The 25175-nt window shown below is 42.4% G+C and overlaps 1 protein-coding gene across 3 annotated transcripts in view; it reads right to left on the bottom strand.

Moving 5' to 3' along the window:
* Window positions 1–25175, bottom strand: part of LOC136864356 (octopamine receptor beta-2R) — a 1721356-nt gene that overhangs the window by 535646 nt on the left and 1160535 nt on the right. For all 3 annotated transcript variants that reach the window (XM_068231021.1, XM_068231020.1, XM_067141254.2), the window contains one exon: window positions 11176–11218. In XM_068231021.1, coding sequence (XP_068087122.1) covers window positions 11176–11218 — 43 coding nt within the window. The remainder of the gene's footprint in view (window positions 1–11175; window positions 11219–25175) is intronic.

Raw genomic sequence — 25175 nt, 5'->3', positions numbered from 1 at the left:
AGATAACCGCCCGAGTTCTCGTTTCCTTCTATGTCTCTGTGTATAAAAATGATAATATGTCTCTCTATTATCTGCCTTCTGAAACATGATCAGAATTAAATCGCTGGGCTGAATTTCTTGAAGTTTTCTGGAAGATTCTCCGAAAGAACTTCCACATGAATATTGACTTAAAATATAATAATTTGTGAAATTATATTTACAAAATATCTCGTATTAGCTCAAAATGAGGTGGGGTCTGCTTCTTTTACATTCGATCATGTCAATCAAATCTACAGGACTATTACGGTGAAATTTGGTATGGTCTTATCTCCGATGTTCAGTTCAAGTACAGGTCTACAGTATTTTGGGTTTGAATAATAAAACAGTACAAAATGGCGGTCATTAATATGGAGGATTTTACTGACTTTGTGAATGTTACGTCCAAAACTAATATTAATAATAATGGGCAGAAGGTTTCTTATCACAAAATAAAGCCAAAATGTGTACTTAAAATTCACTATTCTACAAAAACAGAAAAGGTACCGTACATCTTGTTTTTAACTCTAGTGGTTCTCTAGGAAATTTCGCTGTTACATGTAGAACCACACATTTCAGATATGGCGGACATTAGGAAGGTATTTACTGAACATGTGAATGATTACCGCTAGAAACAAAAAGTAATGGCCAAATGGTTCGTACAATCACAAAACAAAGCCCTGCAAGTCACTTAAAATTCAGTTTTCTTTGTAATTCGAATGATTCTCCAGGAAATTACGCTTTTACATATTTAAACACGCGTTCCAGAGCACATGAGCGAAGTCTATCAACGGAGAGTATCGCTCATGTGAAAACACTGGTGGTGGTGGTTGTGATTGTTTTTACAGACTACAAAATCTCGTGACCGTTAGCCCTATTTACGGGAAGATAATGAAGGTGACTATCAAACGGGGAAAAAGTGTATAGTGTGCCCTATAATGCCCATGGTCGCCGTCAAGCAAATGCTGAGATCCGACCAAGTTCATTATAGTGGAAAATACACTCACCAAGTGGTAAACGCCCTTTGGCACATAGCTTACCTGTCCGTTAATATCCTCTACTTCAGCTCGGCGTAACAGGGAAAGGTGGGTGTATATGGGTCAGCATAACGAAGAAGTGAAGAGGAATATACGCACAGGGTATAAGCTAACTCAAGCCAAATAAGAAATTATAAATGAGCTGCAGGTTTGCTTAAATAATTCCAATTTTTTTACAATAATAGTTGAAGATCGGATATAAACCAAAATGAATATGTGAAATTTTTATAATTGACAATCTTGTCATAAAAAATTATAAAAATTATAATACAACAAGGATGGCTCATAGTCTGAAGTCGTTTCCTGGTGTAGGAGATTCCTAGCATCGTATCCCGTTGATACTGCAACAGCCAGCATAATGGCTCCCTCAAAAAGAAAATAAATCAAATGGTAAGTTACCGCATAGCCAAACCATATCTACAAACAACATAACATATTCCTAAAACGAATCTATGCCACAGGACTCGTGATTAATATAGGCTCTAAAACTAAATATTCAATACACAATTTTGCCGTCTGGGAATCGAACTCGAGACTATATTGGATCCTGCGACAACGCAACTTACAGTATGATAAGAGAAACGTTATTTACACGGTGCGGACATATTATGAATAGTTACGCACATCTTTAAATGACACATGCAGTCGTGTAGAAATTTATCTTCCAAGAAGCAGTACAAATAGGTCAACGCACTTTTCTACCATCGACAGAAACCGTATTGTTCCACAAATGCAGACTTCCCTGTCGTGACGTCAGAACCACCTACTTTTCTTTCCTTTTAACACGCCTCGGCTTTTCTATAAACTGAGCGGCCATGGTTTGCAGCCATAAATTTCCCTCGTCTGACAACTGATATACAGACCCAAATGAAGACTCTTACTCGCATTCTGGTCCATTGATCTACTCTTCATGGTGGCCTCTTAATTATAATTCTCATGTAATTACCACAGTCATGTTTATTCATTCCAGATAGTGCAATTTTCAGCACATTATTCTACTTATAACTCAAATACAACTGGCACATTTATACAAATTCACACTGGTGCTCTTATTGGCACACAGAACTATAAGATTACAACTTAGGCCTTCATTTATTGTGATGTTACAACCTCATCCCTTGACTCTGGGCCTATCAAACATATTCCTCACTTTCTATGGGCTTCTTTCGTTCATGACCGGCTCAATTTAGTACGTTATTCCGAGTGCATTAAAGAAATGTAGAAGATCTTATGCTTTCCTTCATCTCACAGTAAACACTACAATCTATCATGCTCCATGCTCCTATACATCTTGTCCTGCCTATAACCATTCGAGACTGTGCAAGTCTTGGATAGATGAAAATGCACGACCCTAATTTCCATAGATTGAAACATTATGTATATCAAGTTGTGACACTAACAAAATAAAATGAGAAACAACAGCATGCAAACATTAACTATCCTACAAGCACTGAGTCCTGGTCATAAATTCTATATACATGGGCCCCCGGACACCTTTTTCATTTACATGTTGACGGAAGGCCATAGTTTATCTGTTACGATCCTATCATTGTGCTACCTGTTGCATGCTAAGAAATGGATTGATCTGACCTGTGTCTTGTGATAGCATCTGAACAGTTCTCCTACGGACATGCTAATTTAAGCCATCATGTTAACGTTATGGGCAGGCAACAGCAGGCGGGGTTGGGCGACTGGTGACATCCTGGTCTGCTACGACGTTCAACTCCAACTCGTTCATGTGAGTGGATTGCCGCCTCCTCGATGTGGTCGTTGTGTTGACTGTACGTTGCTGGTGGTCCACGCTCGTACCTCGATGCCGTGAAAGATATTCTGTTGCTCCCCTCGAAATTACTGCCTCAGCGTGACGGATGTGCAGCGTCTGGTACACACGTGACGTAAGAGAGAATATTACTAGGACAATGTGGACTCTAACTGCGATGCTCGTAGACAAAGGTAATCTTCCCTTCGCTGAGTCGCCATGCGACAGACATCTTCCTGACAGCGATACACACAGAAAATGACGCTCACGCACTTGCCGGCTGTATATATTAACGATCGTGAAGCCACACTAAAGAGCTCGTCGTGTGTGGGCCCTCGTATGTGTGCCCGCGGAGATGAGAATTCTCCCACGGTACTTAGCATAATCATTCATTTCTTCATTGTGATTACAACTAGTGTCATGTAGCATATCAAAATTTGCAGAAAAATATGCTCATTGCAATTATTACATCCAATGTTCTAAATTCCTCTTGTGGGCGGAGATATCGAATAAATTAATTTCCCTCCAAGTTAGGCGTCTTCGCGGTTTCTCACGCAGTTACTCGTGTCCCACGCTGTAAGTCAAGTAGTTTCGCTTTGGATAATAAATTTTAATAATCATCCTGGGAACTTTAGTTCGCTTCTGACGCGAAGTTCTCTCGAAAAGCGCGCAATGTTAGGTGCTATTGCACAATAAAATGCCATAGAATGTCCTTTCTTTGTGGTCTCATGTGATTACCCTAATTATCAGTATATCAATGTTCTTCGACCATGAACTGAATGGTTCAATAGGAACGATCATTCCAAGAATGAGAGAAAACAGGAATCATAAAATGTTGGGTTGAAAATCCAGACCTCGGGAAGCCCAAATATCGCCAGGCTGGAATAAAACAAAATACATGGCGTACAATGTTCTAAGCCTTTAACATTGATCAACAATAGGCCTGACATCTCTTCCAGAGCTTCTCTCTACCGGGTGAGTTGGCCGTGCGGTTGTGTGCTCGCATCCGGGAGGTAGTGGGTTCGAACCCCACTGTCGGCAGCCCTGAAGATGGTTTTCCGTGGTTTCCCATTTTCACACCAGGCAAATGCTGGGGATCTACCTTAATTAAGGCCACGGCCGCTTCTTTCCCATTCCTAGGCCTTTCCTGTCCCATCGTCGCTATAAGACCTATCTGTGTCGGTGCGACATAAAGCCAAGAAAAAAAGCAAAGCTCCTCGTAGCATATACATAGCATTGCTGCTGCAGTTACAAACACCAACCCGTCAAGGACAGGTACACAACAATAGGTTTGGAAATCAACACGAGTTATCGATACACATGTTTGAGTCCATATATAATCACTTGGTCCTAGCAGCCCCAACGTTCGTTAGCTAAAAATGTTCAGCAAAACATCAGTTTTTGCGTACTTTTATTGTAGTATCCTGAATAACTTTTGTTTCAGATCGGATATCTAAAAAATAGCAGACATGAAATTAGGGAAGAAGATTACTTATATGAGTACAGTGCTAGGAGACATGCAGAATAATAACGAAAAAAGTTATGATATATCTTTCTGTAGGTATTTCTTTACTTTCCGTGAGTGTGGACTCATAATATCTTATTCACAAATTGTAGTATTGTACATGCAAGTTGCGAGAGTGATTGCTTTTTCAAACAGGTGCGAACAACAGAAAGAGGAGATTGGAAATGAGGAGATAAAGGCTAAATTCGCAATTTACTCGATGGAGAAAGGCTTACCTAGGCTGTAAACCGGCGTCGGTGATGTGGTAATATGAGGTGAATGAAGGAGCAGCAAGGGGGATCATATAGGAAAGATGTAAGAGTGGAGTCGGTTACAAATAAGTGGAAGGACCACCAGGCTCAGCTGGGGGCCTCATGACTGCCACCTTACAGACTCCTTCCTTGCTCGTGTCCCACGCTGTAAGTCAAGTGGTTTCGCTTGGGATAATACATTTTAATGATCATCCTGGGAACTTCAGTCGCTTCTGACGCTAATTTCTCTCGAAAAGCGCGCAATGTTAGGTGCTATTGCACAATAAAATTCCATCTAATGTCCTTTCTTTGTGGTCTCATGTGATTACCCTAATTATCAGTATATCAATGTTCTTCGACCATGAAGAGAATGGTTCGATAGGAACGATCATTCCAGAGAACTCAGATGTCCCCCCATCTTATTGCCCTCCTGCGACAGGCGGGGGATACTCTGGATGTTTTCTACTGCTGCTATACACAGCAAGAACAAAGCTATTCGAGCAGAACAGTGGAAAATCGAAAGCTACGCTAGTCCACATTAATAAATGTTAAAATACACACGCAGTATCATGAAAAGTTAAACTTTCTGATTTCTTGATAACCGGCTAAACTACAAATTTCTCCTGGAACTCCGAGTGAGTTTCAAGGGAGCAAGGTAACAGATACGTCCTTTATTTGCCTTGTGGAGTTTGACCAAGAGCGCCCCTTCATAAATTGTGAGCGGTCATCCACGCTTCGCTGAGCAGGAATGCGCTCCAGATCCTCTCGACAGCCTCAGGGATATTCCGGGTGGTTTGGCAATAATATCAAAGTAGCAGTAGAGAGGTAATGTGTTATACGCGAGAAGGTATGATTATCAGAAGAGCTCTGTGCCACAACAGGGTTTAAAGTTCTTCCTGGTTACATCTCTGCTGTTGATTGTAATGGAGCATTACACTCGTTTATACCGCACATTTCCTTCCAAGAGCACGCAAATTGTAGTATTGTACATGCAAGTCGCGAAAATGATTGCTGGTTCAGACAGGTACGAACAACAGAAAGAGGAGAATGGAAATGAGGAGATAAAGGCTAAATTCCTATTAATGACTGCAATATCTATCTGTTCATTTTAAGGTAATTGCAGAGAAATATATTTTAGAGTAGGGCAATGCGTTCTGTAATAACAACAATAACACCTGTGGGGTCGCGGGTGCGTCGCACATAAGGATTTGTCTCTGTTTTACGGCCGGATGCCCTTCCTGACGCCAACCCTGTATGGAAGGATGTAATCACTATTGCGTGTTTATGTGGTGGTTGATAGTGTGGTATGTTGTCTGAATATGAGGAGGGGGGCGTTGGGACGGACACATACACGCAGTCGCCGAGCCTGAAGAATTAATCAGAAGCGACTAAAATCCCCGACCCGGCCGGGAATCGAACCTGGGACCCTCTGAAGCGAAGGCCAATACGCTGACCATTCAGCCAACGATTCGGACAATAAATTAATACATTATTATTATTATTATTATTATTATTATTATTATTATTATTATTATTATTATTATTATTATTATTATTATGTAGGCTAATTTGGAAAGATCCTCCGTATTCATAAATTAAAATATCCCTAATGAAAACGAAAGAGAAAAGGTGAAAGAAAATGCAAGGAGGATGAAGAACGTTTTCAAACTATGTCATGAAAATTACAAATCTACGTGCCACCCTTGTTCAAGCCACACTAAAGTGTTGTTGTACGATGGCCAAAATGCATTATCTTTACGATGTGGAATACATAACAAAGGTGATGGATTCATTCATCGGCAAGGAAAAAAAAAACATAGAAAGAAATAAAACTCCTTAAAGTTAGGATCATAGGAAGTCACTAAATGAGCGACTCCAATTCTGTTTGAGACCAAATCAAGAGCTTCGTGAGAGAGTCGGGAAAATAACAACTACTATGACGAAAACGTGACCAACTCACTATGGATATATCTACATCAAGAGGATGAGCGAGACGACCGAACGAGTTGACTGCGCGGTGTATGCTGTGTAGAAGTAAACTTGCATTCAAGAGATGATGGGTTCACGTCACATCATGGGCAGCACTGAAGATGGTTTCCCGCGATTTTCAATTTTCACAGTGTTGGGGCTGTATCTCAACTCAGGGCATACCGCTTCCTACCCAGTCCTAGAACTTTTCTATCCCATCGTCACAAAAACCTACCGTTTGGTGCAACGTTAAATGAAGAGCAAAAATATCCTGGGTGACAGGCCCACAACATACTGACACAGCAAAAAAATTGGAAAAGTGAACTTCTTCAGCAAAGAGAGGTACATAAAACTTACAAGAAGCGGGTATCGAAGAGGGAAAGCTACAGCGAAGGTCAGTCTTAAGCAATTAAATTGCGGGAATGAGGGATGCGCCCGAGGAAAAATTTGCCTAGCCATGAAACATCTCGGTGGAGAACGAAAAGGGAAGTATTAAAGAAGGGCCCTTCTCGGAAGTACAAAGAAGAAGGCATAAATCTGAGGGGGAGGACAAGTGGCTTGTGTAAATGTTGAATGAACGAATAATGTGATGCTATTTGTTAAATTTCTCATAAATTCATTTACATTTTAGAAGACGCCGTTGTATCGAAACTTTGTTCTGCAGGAATCTTTTAATGGACTGAAATCGAAGTTCTTTAATGAATTGGAAATCAACTGCGTCACTCAAATAATCGGCTTTGTGTATGTTCACATACGGATACAAGTTTGAGTCCGGAGGAAAACACATTGCCATCTCTTTCGCTGTAGGGAACGACGGGCAAGAAATAGAAATTCTCAACTATGATGAGCTGAGATTTGTACGACTAATATTAACAAATTCCAACAAAATGTTCGGAAAAATAGGACCTTCAAAAGTGGGGAAAGGTTGTGTTGAAGGCACGCACTGCATCTCTCACATGGGAGTAGACTGAAGAGGAGGTCGGGGAAGTATGAGGGGAGGAAGATCGTTATATGGATATTGCTAAATCAACTTAACTGACGGTAGTAATCAACATCCTGTTAACAGAAAATTGAATTTGTTTAGATATTATTATTATTATTATTATTATTATTATTATTATTATTATTATTATTATTATTATTATTATTATTATTAAACTTATGGTATTGAACACAAAAATACGACATGCTATTTACGCATGTCGCATTTAGGCTATAAGAATTTGAGCGAACAATTCCATAGCCATATGTTCAGTTCGCCCAGCCGTTGTATGGTAGACGACGTTATAGCCAAGTAGCATACTCACTGGTTTCTCATCAAGACGATCCTAGCTTGAATACCGGTCAACGCATGTGGAATTTTTGACTTAAAAAGATTCACATCCTGTTGTTTGGGATTCCACGTAAACTTGGGTGTGCGGTTTGGTGCCCCATGGTTATGACCACGTTATCAACAACCACGTAAAACTTGGCTTGCTTGCACTAAATGACCTCTGTAGATGTTTTTACAAAGTCATGCAGTGATACAGAGTTCGCTCCCCTGAGGTTCAGCTACGATGTGGTGGATTGCTTGGTTCGCTACTCCTTTTTCACAGTTCTGGGAGGTTCGGATACCCCGTTTATAAACCAGCAAACCACATCGTTCGTTGTTACATAGGATTCTACTCAGGGCGATCCAAGATCACCGTGGGAGATCAAAGCCACCAGGAAGGTGTTGCCTTGTAGATGCGTTGCTCCATTCAGATTGCCATTCTGATGTTCCATTATAGTTTCTGCTGATGAACATCTGTGCCATCTGATCTGGTGACAATCTTAATTTAAGACCCTGAATCCTACAGCGGTGCCCTGGCCGACAGGAGGAGATGTGTTCGATGATATGTTACTCCTCCGTTATGTTATAGTGCCCCATTTTTAATTTGACTCAACACGTGTAAACAAGGCAGACGAGTGAACTTAACGGTGCTACTGTCGATAAGCACGGTTTGATTCAGGACTACATCGGACTGTTTAGATACGCTGTAAAGCAGTACTCCGGTAATAATATTGACATATAACCTCTGGTATGTCTTGATGAAGATCATTCGAATTGACACCCACGGGAAACCTGGGCGTCTGTAAGGATGGGTTCCTAGCTAGGATGAAATTTAATGTGAAAACGGCACTCCCAGAGCAACAGGAATTAACCAATCGAAGTTCAGATCAACCCGGCCGGGAATCGAGCTTGGGATCTCTTGCACCAACCAGTTAGCAACGGAGTCGAACAACACCTTTTCAAACAATACTTTACTGTGAAGTACACTGACTGACAGAGCAAATGCAACACCAAGAAGGAGTGGTTCGAAAGGGATGAAAGTTGGGAAAAAAACAGAGACGGCACGGACGAATAATTGATGTTTATTTCAAACCGATATGCAGGTTACACAATGCGCACGGCATCGACTCAGTAGGATGTAGGACCACCGCGAGCGGCGATGCACGCAGAAACACGTCGAGGTACAGAGTCAATAAGAGTGCGGATGGTGTCCTGAGGGATGGTTCTCCATTCTCTGTCAACCATTTGCCACAGTTGGTCGTCCGTACGAGGCTGGGGCAGAGTTTGCAAACGGCGTCCAATGAGATCCCACACGTGTTCGATTGGCGAGAGATCCGGAGAGTACGCTGGCCACGGAAGCATCTGTACACCTCGTAGAGCCTGTTGAGAGATGCGAGCAGTGTGTGGGCGGGCATTATCCTGCTGAAACAGAGCATTGGGCAGCCCCTGAAGGTACGGGAGTGCCACCGGCAGCAGCACATGCTGCACGTAGCGGTGGGCATTTAACGTGCCTTGAATACGCACTAGAGGTGACGTGGAATCATACGCAATAGTGCCCCAAACCATGATGCCGCGTTGTCTAGCGGTAGGGCGCTCCACAGTTACTGCCGGATTTGACCTTTCTCTACGCCGACGCCACACTCGTCTGCGGTGACTATCACTGACAGAACAGAAGCGTGACTCATCGGAGAACACGACGTTCCGCCATTCCCTCATCCAAGTCGCTCTAGCCCGGCACCATGCCAGGCGTGCACGTCTATGCTGTGGAGTCAATGGTAGTCTTCTGAGCGGACGCCGGGAGTGCAGGCCTCCTTCAACCAATCGACGGGAAATTGTTCTGGTCGATATTGGAACAGCCAGGGTGTCTTGCACATGCTGAAGAATGGCGGTTGACGTGGCGTGCGGGGCTGCCACCGCTTGGCGGCGGATGCGCCGATCCGCGCGTGCTGACGTCACTCGGGCTGCGCCTGGACCCCTCGCACGTGCCACATGTCCCTGCGCCAACCATCTTCGCCACAGGCGCTGCACCGTGGACACATCCCTATGGGTATCGGCTGCGATTTGACGAAGCGACCAACCTGCCCTTCTCAGCCCGATCACCATACCCCTCGTAAAGTCGTCTGTCTACTGGAAATGCCTCCGTTGACGGCGGCCTGGCATTCTTAGCTATACACGTGTCCTGTGGCACACGACAACACGTTCTACAATGACTGTCGGCTGAGAAATCACGGTACGAAGTGGGCCATTCGCCAACGCCGTGTCCCATTTATCGTTCGCTACGTGCGCAGCACAGCGGCGCATTTCACACCATGAGCATACCTCAGTGACGTCAGTCTACCCTGCAATTGGCATAAAGTTCTGACCACTCCTTCTTGGTGTTGCATTTGCTCTGTCAGTCAGTGTATATTAATCCCATCGCTGATGTTCGCAGAGTGGAAACAGAAGCTCCTCATGTTGAATCAGCCATTTCATGAAGGATGCTTTCAGTCCGTAGATTAACATAACGATTTCATGAAAGATAGTGTACGATGAAGAATAACTCGAATGTAATTAGGGATTGGGTTGTAAGATAGCGGTGAGCCATCAAGTGAGTTTAGAAGAGATATCTTAATATTGATTTACAAGACCAGTGTTTTTATTAAACTACTAAAACAATGGTAGTTTTAAACTACTAAAACAATAGTAGTTTAATAAAAACACTGGTCTTGTAAACCAATATTAAGATATCTCTTCTAAACTCACTTGATTAAAGTAACACTTGCCGATCGATGGTCCAGATAGAAAATACAACATTTAAAAAATATCTTAAGCAATTATCTGAGACTTTTTACAAATGTAATGGGTAAAATAAGATTCTATACAAGGTATCCGACATTGACCCTCACAGACTTATCAAACTTACGTCAAACAACAGCAGATATAATATTATAAATAGACACTTTTAAGCTATTTCAACATCTTTTGCTTGAGTGATACAGGACATTAGGATATTTCAGTATATAAGAAAAACATGAAACACATGAGTGTTCCTGTAATGACTTTGTTTTATCCATCGAATATCCTTTTCATAATCCCAGCAATTTAATAGGGGAACAGGCCAATTTTTCATTTGTTATAAGCGAAGAATGTTGAGACTGGATCAATTTCCCTACATCAAATTATGCTCATTTCAAAATCATCGTCCTTTTCATATCCAGGCTAGTTTGCTCTGTCGATTCCAATGGTCTTGTATATTATCCTCTTGACACTAATTCATACCAAACCCTTTCCATTTTCTCAAAATTCCCGTCCTATTTTCTATTATAGTAATTAAGAAAAGGTGTACTTACCAATCCTACTGGGCTGCAGTTTCGAGCTGTCGCGTTGTTTATCCTATAGCAGAAAGAAAGTCACTATCAATAATTAGTTGCAATGTACTTTGAAGAACTGTCACTTGCAACTTAAAACATTAATACATGACTCAGCTATATAATATGTAAAAGAAAAGTACCACTCATTGATCACTATATCTCCAGATCAAAAAGCCCTAGAGAGCTGAAAGTGGGAACATATATTTTGCCCTAGAGGTACACTAAGAAAAGATTTTTTTTCAAAATTCAGCCTCTGTCCTAGAGTTAGGCCCTTTGCCAGAATAGCATACGCCAATAAGGCGAAAATCGAATTTGTCTTATTTGTGCCTTTGCTGGCGGGACCTAGTGTTTACACTGCACTATGTCTTCTGGTATGGGCTAGAGCAATTTTGTTACTTTCATTGATCTGTCTCTGTCTTATCCTTGGCTTTGACGATATGAAAGTGACTGAGGTATGAGCCATGCTAGTAATGCCATTCCTTACGCAGCCAGTCCCTGCTATGAATGGTGTGAAACTGTTGCTCATAGGGTCGGTTGGTGCATGCATTTCAGTGGGCTTGGCAGACTGATATGTAATAGCAACTTCTGGCTCGGTGAGGAAAGCAACGGGAAACTACCTCACTCCTCATTTCCCTAGTACGCCTCTTCAGTGATGCCTAGGCCATCTATGACAGCTCATGGTGGAACTGTTGAGGATCCAACCAGCCTTCGGGCTGATGACTAAACATACATACAAGGACGAAACAAACTCATTTTAAGTCTTACAACGCGAGGAACAAATCTTGAAACACTGGAAACCACGTTTTAAAGCCCAAACGTCGACCGTTTTCGAGATAGTGGCACCACACTGCCACTACTACAAGTACTGGAGAGACGTTGACAGACTCACGAACGAGGCAATCGGAAGTATTACAACTTCCGCTTGGGCAGATTGCCTATGCAGGAATATTGCAGGAAGAAGATATTAATCTGTGAGAGAATCGCATGGTGCTTACTGTCATTTTTCTATCTTCTAACTTTTGTTCTTAATACTCTTCCCCTCGTAGGTGGGGGCGGCAGAATAATATCCACGGTATCCCCTGTCTGTCGTAAGAGGTAACTAAAAGGAGCCCCAGGGGCTATTAACATGGGGACGTGGGTTGGCAACTACAGGGCCTTTACCTGAGTCTGCTTGTGCCAGGCTCTTAACTTTCATCTCTCCTATCCAACCTGCCTTGGTCAGTTCTTGTTCTTTTCCGACCCCGGCGGTATTAAGTTCCCGAGGTCTAGGGTGTCCTTCATTTTCACGCTCTTCATGGCCCTCGTCTTCCTTTGCCGATGCCTTCATTTTCTGAAGTGTCGGACCTCTTCCATTTCTTTCCTCTGATTAATATTGATAGAGGATGGTTACCCAGTTGTACTTCCTCTTAAAACAGTAATGAATACCACCACCTATTAATACTTTCCAACTTTTCAGACTCATTTCTGTCACAACGCGATAGTTACTCTACCAGGCTTTCCTTGAATAGCTGTATACTATAGTTCCGGTTTCTAAATACTATGGTCCGATGACCTGGATGTTAGGCCCTTTAAATGACAAGCATCATCATCAACATCGTCATATGTATACTGTAGTTCCTGTTACTCATAGCTGACTCTATTTGACTTTTCATTTCCATAACTATCTTCTACAGCAGTGCGATCAGGCGTGCTTCTGCGTTCTATTATATAGCTTCACACAGCTCCTTATTTTCTCTTCCTTTCTTTTATTCTTAATACGTTCCACCTTTTCAGACTTATTTTATTCACAAAGATATAGCTGTTCTACTAGGTTCCGTTTTTGTTTACCTACAGCTCCTGTATACTGTAGATCCTGTTTCTCATAGCTATTTTCCTTCGTTAGGCAAGGAGTCCAATTCCTACTGGCGGCGTAAATGTTACCTCGCCGTGTTGTGCCTACGAAGGGAGATGGGTCCTGCTTTTTTTATCCCCTATCTTACTTAATGCACAGCACTGACTCGCAAGCGCCTCAGGTGTGAGTTAGTGTCGTACAGTACATTTGTAACAAATGGCAAGGGTTTCAAGTGTTTATTATGATGCCGAGTGAAACATGTACACTAGTGTCCAAAATTTAAGCATAATCACTAAACGAGGCCATACCGCCTGATAGGAATGTCAGGCGGATTGCGGAACAAACGGAAGCTGAATCACACACCAAATATCACACAAATCCAAAAACACAGTGTCAGAAAGGTCCTGATAGCTAAGGTACACCTTCGACAACAACTAACAAAACTTGGCAATGTCTTACACAACAAAATATGCTGTTAACAGGATGTATGGTTTAACGGCCACACATGCTTCTCAGCGACGTGGAATACTCTCTATCAAATGGTCCAAGAGCTCTAGTGGCAGTCGATCCCATTCCTACGAAAGGGCAATGCGAAGGTCTTGGAGGGTCCTTGGTGGAGGCTGACGGGATGAAATTCGCCTCCCCAATGCATCAAAGGCATGTTCTATAGGATTCAGATCCGCAGACCTCGCTGGCCAGTCCATGCGATGAATATCTTCCCCAGCCAGAAATTCATCCACCAGAGCAGCGCGGTGTGGTCGGGCATTATCGTCCATTAAAAGGAAGTCTGTAGCAACCGCTCCTCTGAACAGTCGAACATGTGGTCTCAGTATTTCATCCCTGTATCTCCTAGCGTTAACAGTGTTCCTTCGACCACCCATAAAGATGTGCAGGTCCGTAAGGCCATTCAACATGATGCCGCCCCACATCATGACGCCACCACCACCATACTGGTCCCGCTCCACGATGTTCATGTGGTTGTATCGGCTACCCGGTTCTCTCCAGATTAATGTGCGACAGGAATCGTTCTGCAAACTGAAGCGGGATTCATCTGTGAAAAGAACATGCCTCAATTCATTCATGGTTCAGTTTCGATCTTGACGGCTCCACAGTAAACGGGCCCGTCTCTGTGCTAGAGTGAGCGCGACGCACACCGCTGGACGTCGGGCAAACAGCCCTGCTGTTCAGAGCCTCCGCTACACAGTTTGCGGGGAAACGGCAACCCCTGAGACGGCTGCAAGCTCCGCCGACAATTGTCTTACAGCTGCATTCCGATTTCGTCGGGCGGTTAAGGCCAGATATCGGTCCTGCTGTGAGGTGGTTACCCTTGCTCGACCTGGTACTGGCCTACGACTAACACTTCCTGTGTCTCGAAATCGTCTCGTAAGCCTGGAAATGACACTTTGTGGCACATTCAAGGATACGGCTACTTCGGTCTGTCTCTGGCCTGCTTCCAGGAGGCCGAGTATTCTACCCTGCAAAACGGGGTCCAAATGGCGTCCTTGTGCCATTATGTTGTCACGTTCACCACGAGGCTACACTCCGCACACTATAACAGGGCAAACACGACTGAGAGAATATGGGGCGCAGGCACTGGCTGTGTTTACCTTGCGGTTATAAAGCTAGTCAAAGCAGGGACCACTCCTTTCCTATACAGAGCGAACACGTAAGGTTGCTAGGTGCATAAGTTATGTCGTGCGATTTGCGGTCTATTTCCTGTTGCTCTGCTTACTCGTAACTTATGACTAACTTTTGGACACTAGTGTACAAAACCATGGGTGAGTACCAGGCTTAGACGTCCCTTCCAGCCTCATATGCCACCCACTACGCAATTGTGAGTGCTGCTGAAATATACCCTTGCCATCTGGTGGTGTATGGTGAAGCAAATGTGATACTACAGCCTGAAGAGCCTGTTGAAGAAAGGGACATATTACGTTTCAAATGTTCCGGTCCCTTGAGATCATCGCATTTTAAAAAATTTATTTTTACAAGTTTCTTTACGTCGCACCGACACAGATAGGTTTTATGGCGACGACGGGATAGGAAAGGACTATACTACGCTGGGGTTCCAACAATGCCAAGTTCCATAGCTGACATGACCCGGGCGCAGACACCGGTGAACAATGCTCTGCCATTTGACGTTAAGTGTGCACACTACCCATTCCTATCTGAGCCTCATAGCTGGAATACTATGATGAACCAGTGTGTCACGTACCAGTAGTTATCAGAACATGTATTAACCAGAGGAATGGCTCCTAAAAAAGAGCGTTAGTAGCACATGTTCAACGAAAGGAATATTTGTCCAATCTACTTTGTTGATAAAGATCTACGACAAAAATTAAATGGCGTATGGCTTTTAGTGCCGAGAGTGTCTGAGGACTAGGTCGGCTCGCCGGATGCAGGTCTTTTGATTTGATTCCCGCAGGCGACCTGCGCGTCGCGATATTGATGAAATGATGATGAAGACAACACATACACCCAACCCCAGGGCCTGCGAAATTAACCGATGATGGTTAAAATTTCCGACCCTGCCAGGAATCGAACCCGGGATCCCTGTGACCAAAGGCCAGCACGCTAACCAGTTAGCTAAGGAGCCGAACTGATCTACAGTGAGAGTTCACGACAACAACAAAAAGTGGGGAAAAAGTAAACAAGAGGAAACAAATTTTCTTCACTTGCAGCAATGACACTTTTTTCTTTGCAAAAGCAATTGCATTGGAGTAGAATATGACTATTTAGAGGAAGAAAGTTAATTTAAAATGGGTGTGCAAAATTTTATGTATTGTAACTTATTAGTAAGTAGCTATTCAACCTTGAAACAACATATTTTCAACTCTTCTGTCATTCCACTAAGGCAATGTAATTTAAAACCTTAATTCACACTGTAATTTGAGATCTCTTAGCTACTGATGTGGAGTTTGTATGAGACTTCTTGGACGATGTCTTCTCTGAGATCGCTCAGCCAGTTTTACCATCGCACACTTTTCTATAATTATTTATCAAAGTGCTCATTTAGGTGGATTTCTCAAATAATGTTATTCTATTGTTGCTGTTTGCGGGCTCGTTTGCTTTAAAAGGAAATATTTTTAATTCTATTCTTTTGAAAATTTGATCCCTCTCTGTTTAAAAGTTGGTAAGCCATGTCTTCCGGTATGGCGTAGAATAAATTTATTACTTTCATTGACTTGTCCAAGTTTGCTTCTTGGCTTTGACAAGAAAGTGAAATTATGCTAGTAATGCTTTTTCGAGTGCAACCACTTCGTGTGACAAATACTGTGAAAGTTAAGTTTATGGATTGTAAAGTATTGAAAATATTTATGTTATGTCTGAATTTCTACGTAATTGCGTCGTAATTATTATGCTACCGGGCGAGTTGGCCATGCGGTTAGGAGCGCGCAGCTGTGAGCTTGCATCCAGGAGATAGTGGGTTCGAAACCCACTGTCGGCAGCCCTGAAGATGGTTTTACGTGCTTTCCCATTTTCACATCAGGCAAATGCTGGTGCTGTACCTTAATTAAGGCCATGACCGCTTCCTTCCCACTCCTAGCCCTTTTCTATCACACCGTTGTCATAAGACCTATATGTGTCGGTGCGACGTAAAGCAGATTCTAAAAAGAGAGAGTTTTTTACCTAGTATTTTCTTAAATAATTTCAAAGAATTTTTAAATTTATGAAATATTTCCCTTAATAAATTATTCCCTTCCTCATTCGTCCCGATATAAAAAAATATGTACCCCCCCATTTCTTCTCTTGAATTCCAACTTTAAGACGTCACTATCTCATTGTTGGTTGTATTTTATGTTTTCATTTAACTTTGTTGCTATAGTAGAATTCCATTAGTCCGGCATCCAATAGTCCGGAACGCCCGATGGTCCGGCACCATTCCAGGATTTTTAATATTATTATATCTTAATAATGATCTCTCCTGAACAATTTGATACATTTGTCGAAACCATTGAAAGTGTATTTTTTTTATTATTTCAAAGTAAATAGTGCAAATGTATCTCATACAATCCACTTGTTATGCAGTGACTTACTTAAATATCTATATTTCTGGGAATATTCAGTCTGGAAGGCTGTGTGCTACACTGAGTACTGGAAAGCCAACTATATGATAAAAAACCAGATTTAAAAAAATGAATGTATGGACCACGTTCAAAAACGGACGGGAACATGCCTTCAAAAATTGAAGCGGGCAGAAGGAAAAGAGAAGTTGTAGATGGAAAGTCTCTAAATGGTAAAGGAAGACTTACAGACAAAAATATCGATGAACTTCGGGATTATTATGGAATGACAATAAGAAACAATACGATTGAAAAGAGGAGTGTGTTATTAAATTAATGATTCTGCTCATCAACATTTTACTGCAAAACGCGGTGTTAGAGCTGTTTTCACTGTACGCCTTAACCTACATCGTAGTAAGAGGTACCGCCCGATAGTCCGGCATTTTCGGTAATCCGGCACCAGGCCGGTCCCGATCGTGCCGGACTATCGGACTTCTACTGTACTTCCAAATTGCAATGCATTTGTTAGCATTAATAATGGTCCTGAGATCAATTCTTCATTTATTTGTAGTGGAAAAGCTACGACTGTTATTGCATCTGAAAAGGTGCTAAGCATAGATAAATTGGCTACTGAGCAAGCAAATTCACATAAATATCTAAGTCTACCGTTTACACTACAAATTATGTTAAATAAAATACACTATTTCCTGGATGAAATTAACTAGTTTTTAGTAGTTTATTTGTGGCTTTACGAAATACTGGCAGATGGCAAACTGAGTTCCTGTCATGGTGGCCTGGTTATGCTCGTTCTGTCAGAGAATGTTTGAAGACAATAATATTATGACCTCCACTAGAACAGATACTTGAGTTAAATGTTGATAACAGTTCCTCCATATGGCGATCTTTTTTTTTTTTTTTTTTTTTTTTTTTTTTTTTGCTAGGGGCTTTACGTCGCACCGACACAGATAGGTCTTATGGCGACGATGGGATAGGAAAGGCCTAGGAGTTGGAAGGAAGCGGCCGTGGCCTTAATTAAGGTACAGCCCCAGCATTTGCCTGGTGTGAAAATGGGAAACCACGGAAAACCATCTTCAGGGCTGCCGATAGTGGGATTCGAACCTACTATCTCCCGGATGCAAGCTCACAGCCGCGCGCCTCTACGCGCACGGCCAACTCGCCCGGTATATGGCGATCTAGTTGACCTGAACATGATGACTGATACGTTTAACACATGTAATTTTTGAACATGTACTGTCAAATAGTAAGGTATACATTTCTCAAAAACAATTGAATCTATGGATAAAATGTTTGTTCTTGGTATCCACAGGGTTTGTATCTACACTCATGTCCATGAAAAGTAGAACACCTTGAACGCCTAGAGATAGGAAGCTCCTTATCATAGGACATGTTCATTAGTATGTTCTGCAGAAATGATTAGCATTTTAGTCACCTAGGTTCAGCATGTGTCCTGTTGCCTAGTAGGAACTGGTACTGATAACTTGTTCTATGCGTGATGGCATCGACGCGTATAAGGCGCGCATGATCACTTACAGTAGTATGATAATAAAGTTAAATCATTATTACCCAACAACAACAACAACAAGCAATTACATGACATCATAAACGTGTTTTAAATTTTTTCTGATTGTGCGGTAATGATATACGTTTCAGAATCACAAGTATTTTTCTTTCAAACAACAGATTGTGGTTTGGTATTGCTGTCTTATATTTCAGTTTGTACTTGCATTTTTTTGGTATAGGCCTACGGGTATATTTAATTTTTGTATATTCATATGCTTTTTATGTAACTCCCCAGGCAGATTGTACAGTAAATACAAATGTTATTAATAAAAAAATACAAACCTAGATAGTATATGCATATGGTATGTCAATGACAGATATGAAATTTCTGGTCATTACAACGTGAAACGTCTGTCTTAAAGCCAATAAGAGCTGGCCATATCAGAGGCGCATCGTTGGACTACCTGCGAGGTAATAGTTGTTCGACCGGGCCCGCAAAGCAATTTATCGCGTGGCGTCATCGTAACACGAAATGCCGTATAACAAGGAGCGTACACAGATAATTGCGGTACCACAGCGCCGCCGAACTTAATGGCCTTAATATGGAAGATATAACACAATCTAGGTCACACTGGCTCCTGACACCAAGATGATAAACTTAAGAATCGCAGGGAAACAGCTTGTACCAATACTAAACGTTCGGAATTTTTTGAAGAAACCACCTAAGTGCAGTTGGAAATCAAGGATGTGAAATCAAGTTTCAACATTTAACCTATGACAGGCGATTTATTAAAACGTTCAAGAAACTTCCTCAGAGCAAAGCTCCAGCATGCTAACGTCATTCAAAATGATGGAAATGGACATGTTCTATCCAATAAGGTACGCATCTTCAGGTTGGTTCAGATAAATTAAAACATTTTCTAAGCCATATTTTTTTTGATAGCAGGGAGCGTCGTGTTCTGATAAACAATGAAAAATTAAAATCCACAGCCTGTTTACAGTCATTTCACCGGGTCAGGGATTGAATGAATGACGTCCCCTTCTAGCGGCGAGGATAGGAATTGTGCCAGCTGCCGAAATCTGCCGCACTTATCTGGGGCAATGATTACTGACTGACAGATGAAATGAAATCATATTGGAGAGTGTTGCTGGAATTAGTGATGGTAGGGAAAACCGGAGTACCCGGAGAAAAACCTTTCCGCCTCCACTTTGTCCAGCACAAATCTCACATGGAGTGACCTGGATTCGAACCACGGAATCCAGCGGTGAGAGCCGGACGTGCTGCCACCTGGGCCATGGAGGGTAATAAACAATAAGTTCACTAATCTATTCCTTTATCGTTAAAAGTACACAACAACTCAAAAGGTCTTTGTACAACCTCCCTTTTACATTTCTGCGGAGATTTCTGGTAGAGACGGGTCAGTTCCCTGAAAATCAAAACCATCCTTTCCCAAATCATACCGCCATTATCTCTAAATACTGAAATGAAGTCGTTGTTATTCACAGTATGTCATAATTTGTCCAGACAAACAAACATCTCCAAATACTTTAAATGGAATTCCTCAATGACATCTGAGGAATCTGATGATGCCCACTTTAATTCGTGTTATTTCCTGGTAAATAATGATTATAAGCCTGCATTTTAACATGTATTTTATATCAGTTATCGACAAAGTTGAAAGTTTTCTGATTCTCTCCACGAGTAAGGGTATCATTCTTTAATGGCGTATAGCCTCCGGAGATGTTTTTTTGCTAATTGTTAAACGTCGCACCGACACAGATAGGTCTTATGGCAACGATGGGACAGGAAAAGGCTAGGAATGGGAAGGAAGTGGCCGTGGCCTTAATTAAGGTACAGCCCCAGCATTTGCCTGGTGTGAAAATGGGAAACCACGGAAAACCATCTTCAGGGTTGCCGACTGTGGGGATCGAACCCACTATCTCCCGAATACTGGATACTGACCGCACTTAAGCGACTGCAGCTATCGAGCTCGGTCCTCCGGAGAGGCCTAGTGTAGATCTTTTGAACGGACTCCTATAGGCGACCTGCCGCCTGTGAGGATGGGGCCCTACCTATGTTAAATTCTAATGATGAAGATGGCACATACACCCAGTCTCGAACCAGGTGAACTAACGAATGAAAGTCTAAATCCCCGACCTGGCCGGTAATCGAACCCGGGACCATTGGACCAAAGGCCAGAACGCCAGCCATTGAGCCGGACGAGTATGGCTCTGGAAAACTTGTTTTTAACCAAACACACCCTCCAAATTTCAAACTATTGGTGATGGTAGGTATCAACACAACCAATCCCTCCTTGGGATTGGCACATAAAAAAGTGTACTCTATTACTCAAATTCGTTGATTCGTTGATACGCAGGCCACCATATAGGCCTATCACCACTTGGGAAGATCTGCAACCTGGCTGCTAGGGCTATAAATAACGTGTGTGAGTGCGTGTCGAACTCTTTCCCTCTTTCTATGGGGTCGAGTATGAAGTGATATCAGCCTTCGTAAGGAGTTTTTACGATCGGATGCCCTTCTTGACGTCAGTTTCATCGGAGTAATTAAATAGATGAAATGAATGATTTGATATATAGCTGGAAGTGAGAGGCTGAAACTCGGTTCCGGCACATAGCCTACACCTGTCGAATAGCACGAAGGGGTCTACTCAAAGCTTTAAAGTCCCCACTGAACGGAAGAATCACCATCAACAGCATTATATGCCTTCACTCCATACGAACACTGCGGGGAGGTATGGAACTGAATCCAGGCTTATGACACACAATCTAGTGATTACAAATTGTACACCACCACCTCTCTTACCCTGCCGGCCAACATTCTGATGGTGAAAATTCTCTCGACTAACGGGACTTGAACAGGCTAACCACAGCGTCAGACAGTGTGGACTCGACTACTTAAGGATCAGGGCCACTAGGCAGGCATTATTATTATTATATTATTATTATTATTCTTTCTTTCTTTCTTTCTTTCTTTCTTTCTTTCTTTCTGTCTTTCTTTCTTTCTTTCTTTCTTTCTTTCTTAATCTTCTCAGCCTCCAGGCTTGGTTTTTCCCTCGGACTCAGCGACGGATCCCACCTCTACCGCCTCAAGGGCAGTGTTCTGGAGAGTGAGGTACTGGGTCGGGGATACAACTGGGGAGAATGAATAGTACCTCTTCCAGGCGGCCTTACCTGCTATGCTGAACAGGAGCCTTGCGGGGGGATGGGAAGATCGGAAGGGATAGACAAGGAAGAGGGAAGGAAGCGGCCGTGGCCTTAAGGGGGAAACCACGGAAAACCACTTCCAGGATGGCTGAGGTGGGAATCGAGCCCACCTCTACTCAGTTGACCTCCCGAGGCTTAGTGGACCCCGTTCCAGCCCTCGTACCACTTTTTCAAATTTCGTGGCAGAGCCGGGAATTGAACCCGGACCTCCGGGGGTGGCAGCTAATCACACTAACCACTACACCACAGAGGCGGACATTATTATTATTATTATTATTATTATTATTATTATTATTATTATTATTATTATTATTATTATTATTATTATTATTATTATTGTTGTTGTTGTTGTTCCGGGTTTACCCGTGGAACGCAGAGGTGAAAGAAGGTGCCGGGATGAATGGGTCTAACTACAATGTCAAGAATTGAATTTAAAACTTTATATTTTCAAAAATTTCAAACTTAATAATGTTTACAGGTACAAGTAGCAATCATTAAACAAGTCTAAGAAAGACAAGATTAGTGGTTTTAACAGATCGTGGGCTTCAAGCCCTCGCTTTATTTTTCCTGAGCTCCTAGCTCAAATTTTCAAAAGAGCAGAAATTTATACAAGGGCAGAAATCCCGTAATTCAAAGAGCACTTGCTCCTAAAATTACAACATCTAGCCTTCAAGAGGCATACAGTAATCTTACTTGGAAAAAGAGCTAACAGGCTCTCAGTTTTTCAAGCTACTCAAGCAACATTGCATGAAAATCTAATAATCTCTGGCCTTACAAGGCACTATTTACAAATAGAAATCTCATTACACAGAGATATCTAGTACCCAACCTACAGGGCCTTAGTGAAAAAGAACAGGTTAAATAAACGGCCCGAGTACAATTTGAATGAAGTCGAAGACTGAGCTAAAAAAAAAAAAAAAAAAAAAAAAAAAAAACTATAGGGCGCTTGGCCGTCGAAAGAGGGGCTATTCCCAAACTACTGAGATTGCTCGGATGGAAATAACTTTAATACATTGCAGAAACGAAAGATTACGCAAACGTGGCACCTCAAACCAAAATGAAGGGGAACTCGAGAGGGTACTTCACTCTCTATCCCCGATTTACAGTTAAAGGTTTTATGAAGTTTTTACATTAGCCGGCAGAGAGTTACATTTTTAGAAAAGTAGGTTACATAGTTAATGATTCGGACCTTTCCCTCGGGTTAAACTGCGGAGCTAGCAAGAAATAGAAATGTTATGTGGCCATTACCTTGTAGAATTTCTAGCAGATGAAGACGAGGCCGCCCGCCTCCTGCTTGACACAAACACCCAGTAAGATGACGATCAATTGGCCAAGAAACGAGAAAATCCGCAGTTTATAAACCCTCGGGGAAAGTTCGAGATCATTCCAGATTAAACTAGCCACACCCTCTCATGTTTATTGGTCAGTTTAAAAGTTACACTCAAAATCGAAAAAGAAGACTGTGATAGGTGGAAAATTAATTACAGAAATTAGAGATTGGCTAGATTCAAAACTGTCGGAAATAAAAAGGAAATATTGCCAACCCAAAAATAAATGAACATCGATCAGTAAAAAAAAAAAACCTTATGAATACAAAACTTCTTTGAATTATAAGTTCTTATACCTCCCACCAGGGTGCATGATCATAGTTTTATTTGGCAGTATCATCTATGGGAGAATGTCCCAACTTCTTGATGGATAGCAAACAAAACAAGTAGAGATTCACACAATTCAGGAAACTTCACAATAACAAAATTACATCAGTTTTTAGTGGTGACATCTTCTGAGTAAAGTTCTAAGCAGGTATAGTTTCAGTTTCACTGTTTTGCCAATAGAGGAGTTCTTTAGGCGCTGAATTTGAATGCGCGGCGTTGGGATGTACCTCCCGGTACAATTATTATTATTATTATTATTATTATTATTATTATTATTATTATTATTATTATTATTATTATTATTAAGTGAATACGGTCCCAGTCACTTAAATTACTGCATCTGGACAATTACAAAATAAAATTTATCCGTGGACCATACTTCTACGTTTTCTTTTTGCTATATGTTTCATTGCCGGCCCCGTGGTGTAGGGGTAGCGTGCCTCCCTCTTTACCGGAGGCCCCGGGTTCGATTCCCGGCCAGGTCAGGGATTTTTATCTGAACCTGAGGGCTGGTTCGAGGTCCACTCAGCCTACGTGATTAGAATTGAGGAGCTATCTGATGGTGAGATAGCGGCCCCGGTCTAGAAAGCCAAGAATAACGGCCGAGAGGATTCGTCGTGCTGACCACACGACACCTCGTAATCTGCAGGCCTTAGGGCTGAGCAGCGGTCGCTTGGTAGGCCAAGGCCCTTCAAGGGCTGTAGTGCCATGTGGTTTGGTTTCTTTTATACGTTTCATTTCTCAGTGACACAAACAGGTTTCACAGTGACGATGGAATAGGAAAGGGATAGAAATAGGAAGGAAGCGACCGTGGCCTTAATTATGGTATAGTCGCAGCATTTACATAGTAGGAAAATGGGAAATGAAATCCCTCTTCAGGGCTACTGACAGTGGGGTTCAAACCCACAACTGCAGAATGTAACCTGGAAGTTACGTGATTCAATACGTGGAACAAACCCACTGGGTCTTCTTAAGTTTTTATTCACATATTTCATATTATCTTCACCACGGCCTCTCAAACGCCCAAAATCTCACGCGTGCAAACTGAGGCGCAGAGGTCCTTTGCAGAGTGCCTCGGTCCCACTCGGCTCGGCTCGGACTAGCGCGTCGTCTCGTGGCGACTCGGCTAAGTTCGGCTCCACTTGGCTCGGATTTGGAGCGCTACAGATCAAGTGAGGAAGGGGCGAGACAGGCGGAGCGAGCGAGATAGGCGTGGGGAAAGAGAGAGACAGCGCTATTGCTCCAAATCGAGGAGTGTGAGTCTGCACTCTGGTCAAGCAAGCGAAATCGTCTTTTGCACCGTGCACCGCGCAATTCATTGGTGCATTCACCCTGAGAGGCCCTGATCTAATCTGTACCCGTCCTTTAGTTCTACACCTCTTATACTTTAAACAAGCCTAACCATCGTCTCCTTTCTCCTCTACGTTTCTTTCCCTCCACAATCCAACCCATTATTCTCCTTGGTAACATATCCTCCTTCATTCACCTCATATGACCCCGCCACCGAAACCAGTTGATACGTACAGCTTCATCCATCGAGTTTATTCTTAATTTATCTCTTCATTTCGAGTACCCTTCTGCCGTTCTTCCTCCCTCTTTCTACCAGCAATCATCCTCGCGGAGTCTGTTACTTAGGCCTATAACTTGCGAGTTAAATGTTTTAAGTCTACCCAGCTTTCACTCCCGGACATCAAAGCCGGTCTGAAAACAAACTAGTTTCTTACGCTAGACCTGTAGCCGCTT

Source organism: Anabrus simplex, chromosome 1 (genome assembly GCF_040414725.1).
Source record: "Anabrus simplex isolate iqAnaSimp1 chromosome 1, ASM4041472v1, whole genome shotgun sequence".
Taxonomy (NCBI): Eukaryota; Metazoa; Arthropoda; class Insecta; order Orthoptera; family Tettigoniidae; genus Anabrus; species Anabrus simplex.
Note: the sequence above shows the minus strand (reverse complement) of the source record. Positions and strands in the feature narration are given on the sequence as shown.